General features: G+C 42.5%; 1 protein-coding gene across 1 annotated transcript; it reads right to left on the bottom strand.

The window, feature by feature from the left end:
- Window positions 1–3,656: 3,656 nt before the first annotated feature.
- LOC311428699 (ATPase family AAA domain-containing protein 2-like) lies at window positions 3,657–6,391 on the bottom strand (the record flags this gene model as incomplete). The annotated part of the gene is made up of 5 exons (XM_084540028.1): window positions 3,657–4,000; window positions 4,431–4,521; window positions 5,384–5,521; window positions 5,987–6,120; window positions 6,193–6,391. 5 exons carry the CDS (start codon window positions 6,389–6,391, stop codon window positions 3,657–3,659), a joined length of 906 nt encoding a protein of 301 aa, XP_084396154.1.
- Window positions 6,392–8,855: the final 2,464 nt, after the last annotated feature.

Genomic DNA, 8,855 nt, shown 5'->3' with positions numbered 1-8,855 from the left:
TAATTTATTATTTGCATGTGTGAGAAGGGGGTGAAAGTCACTTGCTTGACTCAGAAAAAACCTTAAGCAGATGCTTTCACAGTATTCTTTTTCTCTAAGCAAATTTTAAGTGATTTGTTAGGGTGCCTGAGTAATAACAGCATGCATTTAAGAAAGCACAGCATTTTGATGCTGAAAGCATTCATAAATTACAAGACACTGAAGAAATAGTAAGGAAAGTATTGACAAATACCTCTTCTGGGAGATCTGAGTGACGTACATCAGACGGAGCAAGCAGAAAAACTGGCAAAAATGCTGGAATGTTAAGTAGTAGAGTTAGAAAAGTAAGTTTCAAGACAGGTCCAGCGTTGTCCCACCATAAATGGATATCTGGGACATAAATTGTGCTTGGTGCTGTCTTCTGAGCATTTCGGATCAGCTAGTGAAAAGGAAAGCTTGCGTAAGAAAACTAAAACACGTACAAGAACCTGTTAATACATAGCTACATAGCCATCTGACTGCCCCATGAAATGAAACTACGTGAACAGAGTGGCAAGCATCCTTTCACATAAGGAATTTCTCTGTGCACCCTTTCAGATTATCAGTATTCGGAGAACTCTAGTCAGAAGATGGGAAGGATATATTCAGGCAGTGGCTAGACACCGTAGCTATATGGCCACAGCCACAATCATCGCATAACAAAGAAAGGAAATGTCCCTCTTAAGGGACGCATCAGTATTCAGTCGTGTAACATGTCTGTCCTTACTTGTATGGCTCTCAAACGTTTCCACTAAAGGTAAAAATATTTTAAGGTAGTGATGCCAAACAAGAAAATGGATTTCCTGCCTAAAAGTAAAAACACCAAATCTGGTCATTTTTTCTAGTTAAAACCACATCACCGTGCAAATGAAGTGTTTTCTGAATGTTAATGCTTTTATTGCACATACTGCAACAGCACAAGTTGTGTATGTCCGTGTGAAAGCAAAATAAACAGAAGCCCCAAACCTCGGTTGCCTTACTAATATAATTTAGAAGAAGCCTACAAAAAGTAGCCGACATGCAGTCTGATACAGAGCCATCTACTGGGAGCACACAGTCTTAGGAGGCAATGAGAACTACTTTCTGGATCCCAGTGACATGAGCAGCATTTCTTTCCACAAAGAGATGTTCGTTAGCAACACCGCCCAGCTTCCTGAGCTGCTAGCAACAGCCTCACTGTAAAACTGGGTATGGAAAATGTGGACATGTACAACATCCAGATTGTTTGTGGTGCTGTCTAAAAGAAAAGGGGATTTTCAGACAGAAGCAAACATCCCAGCGCATTAAAACAAGGCCACCTCCATTACCAATTAATTTTGCTCACCTTACTTGCAACTCGATTGATCCTTTACATACAGTCAGTGAATCCGATGAGAAGAAAAAGAAAAAAAGGTACCTGTCCGCAGATTTCTTCTGGCGATGCAACGTTTGTAAGCAGAACAGAAAGGTCCAGGGTGTGAACGGGAAACTTCTCCAAAGCGTGCAACACCACGGGTGCCACGTAAGAAACCTGGCCGTACCCTTCTTTTCCTGCTATTAGCAGACGGGGCTGGCATGATGTTGGTTCGCAGAAAGCACTCCTAGAACAAGAGTTAAGAAAACAAGCTTATAAATGAGGTGCTGAATAGACACACAGATGTTCCAAGTAATTTTCCTATAGACTTTCTTTTCCCTCCCCAAATAATCCAAATGGCAGCGGTACATTAAATACATGTAAGATTTCCAGTTAAGTTATTCACTCATTCCAATTGTTTCACCTTCTTCCCTTGTGTTTCCTATTCTTTAGTAAACCAAGACTGCAAATTAATATCCCTGCAATCTTGCTTTACTTTATTATAAATTTATTATTTATTATATATTTATTATTTACTTTATTATAAATTTATTTTTATTTAAAAATAAATTGGTGAGGAGCATTTGTTTCCCCACTACAATCAGGCTGTACCTCTGCTGGCTTAAATCAAAGATGCTAGAGACTTAGCCTTGCTCTAAAGCACAGAAAATCTTCTGGACAGCACAGCAATAGAAACGGAGAAAAATTACTGATCCAGCTGTGACAACATGATCTAACTTTCCAACTGTGGGCTTGCATGACTTCCATACTAAAATATCACAAGATTAACACAACTTGGTGGCTTAACAAATAAAGACACCATTCAATTTTTTCTCAAGGTGTTTTAACAAGCCATTTCTCAGTTTTCTTTCTGCTACATAATTCACTACTGGTTTAACAATCCTGGAAAACAGAAGGGCAAAAGGTGGCAACACAAACCCATAAAGTTGGGGTATTTTTAGCTAAAAGGACAGACAGCACATTTATGTGGTCTTGAGTCTTTCAAAGAATGCCATGGATTAAGTCAACGTGTTCTGGTAGTCTACTAATCACTTTGGCTTACAAAGAGAAGCCTGGGCTTTTCAATTTGGTCATTCAGAGCAACTTCGTTACAACTTTAGTCCCTCCACCCTTTCTTCTTGTGAATACCAAGCACCCCTTCAACACACAAACTTGATGTTGCCCCTTCCTCTACCACCCCTCGCACTTTTAACAGCTGGAACTGTTCACAAAGACTCAGCAGACCTGAGAATTTAAACGTAACAGGGATCTATCTTTCTTTACCTGCTGAAACAGAGGCGTTTTTTCTCTGGTCCGTCAGGCATTCCATCTTTTAATTCATCTCCAGAAACCAAGCATGCATCGTCATCACTGTCAAACATATCATCTTGTAAAATAGGATTGAAATGCTCTGAAAGGCAAAAGAGGTTTGTTAACTTTCCTGAATAGCCTTTGTCTCTTTCTCTTCCATTAATACAGCTTCTAAATCAGTGCCAAAACCCTTTCTTCATTTGAGAGCACACACTGAAAGCTATTTCCTAGAGTTCAGCCCACCACAGATCTAAGGAGATGGCACAAGGCCCTACAAAGCTCTACTAAGTCCCACTGATGTGTACGTGTAAGGTACACTACTCTTGGTGATTTTTTTCTCCCCCTTAGAATAAAGGAGATTACAAACACTTTCTGCAGTTGCTTAATAGCTAAAAAAGAAACAAACAAGACCATTTCTTTCTGGAGGAGGTTCCCACAATGAAAGCACAGGGATAAAGGATGTGATGGCCACAGAATTCCATTCATCTAGTAAGTATCAATGCTAATTGATCTCACGTGTATAGTACGATCCACAAACATTTAAATTAGGAGACTGGTTAAAAAGGACGATAGCTAAAACAATATTTAGCTTAGACCAGTTATACTTGTATCCTGGTTCTGACATTCTTCAGAAAGGAATTAGAAACATTGACCTAGAAATGCTTCCCCTCCAAAGATCTGAGTTTTGATTTTTTAAAGAAAAATAGGTGCATTATACTTCAAACCTCAAGTCAACCTCTACAAATGCTAATTATCTTAGCTGCCGTCAGAAGCAGCATGCTTCAGTAGAGAATGCATCGTCCTTTACTGTGTATTGAGTCATTCAGAGCTTCCATTTGGCATTTCAGTTTTGAATCCACAATAAAACCTATGTGTTATATTCCAGACTTGCCCAAAAAAAAGACACGCACATGCAAATAATAAAATTCTACCACCATTATGTCTGAAAGGTTTAAGTTGATTGCACAAACCACAAGTTTTTGCTTTAGCAGAATTATAAAGAAGTGGATGCTGTGGTTATACCTTGCTGTCGGTCCTCCTTTAGTGCAAGCTGTGCATGCGGGAAGATCTTCTGCACAACTTGTAAAATATTCTCTACTGATCTTTGAAAAAGTGGCTTGAAAATGGGTGAGAGTGCTTGTATGGGTGAAGCCTTGATCCTCTTTGAAGCTGGAACAACCTTCTTCATAGCCATGAAAAAGTCCTTTGCTTTTATTTTAATAGAATTAACGTCTAGTAGCAACTTCTCCCTACTTGCATAAATCTGAGGATAGCATCGGCGTAGAGAGCACAGCGCAGCTTCAGTACATAAAGATTTGATATCTGCACCACAGTATCCTAACAAACAAAAATCAAACGTTACATCAGACAAGGCCCAGGTTTACAACATGCAACATTTAAAGAATTTGTAATGCCAAAAACAAAAAACAGCATAACAGGGAATTCAAAGTGCTACCGCTCTGCAGGGAAGTTTCATGTTGCTCACTGCCTGATATCCTGCGCTTATGCAGCTGAAGCAGACTCCTCATCAAAAACTATACTCTTGAGGAAGATGCCCCAGAACCATTTAATGTTCTTAGACAACAAGAGGAACGACAACAAAGAGTAAATAGATGAAAGCATCTCACTCTGATTGCTATGAAGGTGTGCCAGCTGCCTCGTTGACTACTTGTGCAGCAAGGCACAAGAGCATGGGTACTGCCTGGTACAAGCTAAGGTTCTTTACAACTTGGTCACAAGCAAGAATCCGTTTCTGTTTCAGTCTTACCAATGCATTTCTCAGCTAGTTCATCAAGCAACATGTCCGGTGGCTGAGGGGTCCAGTCACGAGTATGAATCTTGACAATTTCTTTTCTAGCCTGGAAGCAAAATCATTGCATTTTAGCTTGTCCCAAGTTTTCCTTAAAAATACCAACAAGAAACAAACAAACCAAAAGGCAAACAAGTAAACAAAAAACAAAACAGTCCTCCCTCAAAACCCCTCATCTATTAATACGCTTTTCTTACTTGCTCAACTTTCAAGTATTTTACAGTTATTTAATATACACTCTGCATTGTCAACCAGGAAATTGAATAGTTCTTATTTGTTATACTGAACTTTTTCTAGGAACCTACAGTGAAAGAAAAGGCATTTATAGCTTCAATAACAAGTTTCCAAACTACGAGACCTAAGGACCCAGAAGAAAATACTGTAATGAAAAATTTATCCAGAAACATTTCTTTGCTGTCCAAAAAACTTCTCTAAAACTTAGCAAGCTTTCATTGGGACAGTCTCATTACTTCATCACATTTGATTTTCAGTCAGTAAATTCACAGAAAGCACTTCTGGCACAATGCTTCCAATTGCTACAATTACTATAAAGAAGAAAAGAATTATGACTCAAACTACTACCACTGATCCGGGGCACAATCAAATGCAAACACATCCCCTATTCATTCATAAGCGAAGGATTGAGACCAAAAACACAACTTCATGATGAAAACACCCAAGTGGACTAAATAATTAAGCAAACAGGTACAACTTGGGGAATTAAAGGTTTGATTATAGAACTAACTACTTAGTGGTATCATCCTGACCATATATATCCAGTACCAGATTTGCCCTCCATGGAACAATGCAGTGTCTCCACATATCACTCGTTTGTTCAAGTTGTCAATTATTTTTTTCCTATAAAGTTGGACTTTGCCATGGTAGCACTAACGTTGAATTTAAGTTCTCACCTCTTTATTTGGCAAGTTGAAGAAGAACTCTCTGCCAAAGCGTCCTGGTCTTTGTAAAGCAGGATCTACAGAATCCAGTCTGTTGGTAGCTCCGATTACCACGATCTCCCCTCTGTTATCTATGCCATCCATAAGCATCTGAAGAGTTGAAACAATGGAAATAATAGAAAAATATAAGTTTTACTTACTGGTTCAGTACATTTTGTTACATTCCACATGACTTTCTTGATGCCGGAATAACCTTCTTCCTAGTGGTCATTCAAAACTGGGAAAAAAATAGTCTACCAAGTCGGGGTTTTTTTTTAATTGATAATAAATCTGCAGACTGTTAAGTCATCAAGCACTTCAAGACTGTTTGAAATAATCTCTACGTTAATATAAAAGGAGTACCGCACACTTCTGCTCAGGAAGAAAATCACGGAAAATGTCAACTTTGATTTTAGATGTTGAATTTGTTGCAGTGAGATCTTCCTCATCGCATGATTCTATTTGGATTTAAACCATATTATCTATGGAGAGACCAAGATTAGGACAAGAACAGCACAGAGTTCAGCATGAAGCCAATCAGGAGTTCAAGTTTGTATTCTTTGTATTCAACTTTACCCTTCTCTTGCTCGAAGGATCTGCTTTTTGAGTCTCCTTCTCTTCACTAGGAGCATGTTCCCTCTTGCTTCGGTAATGCTTTTTCTCAGTGGTTTTAGTCTCGTCCTTTGTATCTTGGCATCTCTCTGTAACAGCTGAGGAGGAAAGGTTTTTAGAGCTACATTCAGTGTCAGACTTGAGAGAGGAAGTTTGCCGCAATTTCTCACCAGGCTCACAAGACTCTTTGCCGTACAAAACGGTTTCTTTTGAAATGAGGCCACGTTCTTTTGATCTTCTTGGTTTCTCCTTGTCTCTACTGTCATCACATTGGTACTGGGCGAGGTATTCATCATTCCCAGGAGATTTCGGAGGGTCCGCGACACTGCATAAAATAAAATCACATTTCTCACTTCTGCTGAAGGACATGAATATTACGAGTAAAATCTTCCAAAGGCAAACAAACAAACAAAAACCTCCGGACTAAAGGAACGCTCGCAAAGATATGCCATTTAGAAACCTCTCCTGTGATTAGGACACCTTCTTCAGCTCCCAGAGAAAGTGCTTTTGCCCCTCTTGCTTCTGAAGCCATTGCACTAAAAAAGCAAACGCATCTGTCTCCCTCCACATGCTGCTCTGAATAAGAGCCAGAATATTCAAAGCCACTCGATTTGTTCTCCCCACATAGCCAAAAAAACACCAGTTGAAAGAGTTTTCTACTTCTCTCCACGAATTTACATTCACATATCCTATGACTGCAAAAATAGAAGGCGGGGCTCAGGAGGAACAGCCAGTGCTGGAAATGAAAAAAAGCAGCCTGTTTCTTCAGAGTCTTAAGCCTATGCTACTAGGAACAAAACAAAACAAAACAAAACAAGAGGAGAGGAGAACAACAGCGGGAAATTTACCTATTCTCCAGGTGTTCAATTGCAAAGCCTCCTCTGGAGGATCAACAGTTGTGAATTCAGTGTGCTTAGGAGAAATCAGATCTACATCTGAACCACAACTATTTCAGTAGTATCACGAACTTCTGTTACTCTGAAGAAGCAGTCAGCACCGTTTCTATGTTAGGAAAGAGCTGAACAGAGTCTGTTATTCACATCAAGTAGTCAGGCAGGTTTCTTCTTCTTCAGGCTGGGTTTCACTAGAACATGACTAGCCTGTAAGCCTCATGGCATCACCTTCCATCTTGACTGCTGAACCTCCTTGCTCCCTACTATCTTCTTTGCCAAGATACAGCTGTCCACATTTACTTTTCCTACTTGGCTGGACTGAATTTAAGAAGATCTTGCATCTAAGAAAGGGAACAAAAGCTGCTGCCCAGCAGCGTGTGGCTCAGGGAGGAGTGAGAAAGCTCTGTGCAGCCCCCAAGGTCCGTGCAGCAGGAGGCAGGAGGTGCTCCAGGCTCCCAGCAGCAGTTCCCCTGCGGCCTGTGCAGGGAGAGGCCCCTGGTGGAGCAGGCTGTCCCCCTGCAGCCCATGGGTCCCCCGTGGAGCAGATCTCCACGCTGCAGCCCCCCTGTGGCTGGAGGAGCCCCCGGTGGAGCAGGTGGCTGTGGCCTGGAGGAGGCCGCGGCCTGTGGAGAGCCCCCGCAGGAGCAGGCCCCGGGCTGGACTGGAACAGGCTGTGCTGAGCCTGCTTTGCCCGTGACGCTCCTTGTGGAGTGATCTCCCTGTCCTTCTGGCAGCCCTTGAGCCCTTGCCAGCCTCTTTTCTCCCCTTGGCGTTGGAGGAGGGGCAGGGAGAGAGCGCTTGTGCTGGAGCTCAGCTGCCCAGCTGAGGAAAACCACCACGGCTCTGTCTTGCCGCTGCTGCAGCACGCTGGTAGCAGCCAGCACCGTCTGTTCTTCGAGCCTCAGCAAGCCCACAGCATCTTCCCAGAAGGGATCCCTTTCCTTCACGCCTCCAGAGGCTGAGGGCTTGTGCCCCGTTTGCAAGCGCTTTCTCAGTGCCCCCTTCCCCAGAGAAGGATCCCAGCTGCTTGGCTTCCCTGCCCTCTGCTGCCAGGCTCCCGCAGCTGCTATCCCAGCAGCGCAGCAGCCAGCTGACAATGTACTCGCCTGGAGGACAGCTGCAATCTTGTCCCATGGCTCGCAGCTCGCCCAGGGATGGGGATCACCTGCTTCCTGCTGCTTTTCTCTCTGCTCTCCTTTCCAACAGCCTCCTGTGCCCTGGGATGGCCCTACCTTGGGGTAGGCTGCCTCGCCTTCCTCTTGCTCCTTCCCCTTCTTGGGAGGACTTTCTGCCCTTCCGAAACGAGATGACTTCTGCATGCATTCCTTCCCCTTGTGTGTATTGGTGCCTGAGACAGCAACGGGGTCGTCCCCGGAGCCAGCTGTAGGGCCTGTGCCAGGCTTGGAGGGGCTGCAGGGAACATGCCAGGGGCTGGAGGGGCTGCAGGGAACATGCCAGGGGCTGGAGGGGCTGGATGTGAAGTACTATCAGTAAAGAATTTCTTTCTAAAATATATTAGAAATCTAACTTTTCAGTGTAAAGCTATTAGTCCATGTCCTGTCACTCCAGGCCCTGATAAAGACCCCCTCCCCAGCTTTCCTATAGGTTGCCTTTAAGTACAGGAAGGCTCTCAGCCTGGCACACAGTAAAAGTGATGGCAGATCCTTCACTATATTATTTGAATTTCACGTAAATAGAACAGACTATCAACTTACTTAGGAGAAGTAATACAATTTCAGAACTATTCAAAACCAAAGGCATTCCAAACTAAGTTTAAGTTCAGAGGAAATCCAAAGAAAAAACTAATTTTGAAACTAATAATCAGAGACAATAATCTTCTTCAAATGATAGATTTTCCTCCTGTACTGGGTAATATTGGTCTGTCTTTAATGCTCATCCAGACATGGCTTTGACACCGAGTATCTTGCTTTGCCTCTGCA

The sequence above is a fragment of the Aythya ferina genome, assembly GCF_964211825.1.
Source record: "Aythya ferina genome assembly, contig: HAP1_SCAFFOLD_115, whole genome shotgun sequence".
NCBI classification, from domain to species: Eukaryota; Metazoa; Chordata; class Aves; order Anseriformes; family Anatidae; genus Aythya; species Aythya ferina.
Note: the sequence above shows the minus strand (reverse complement) of the source record. Positions and strands in the feature narration are given on the sequence as shown.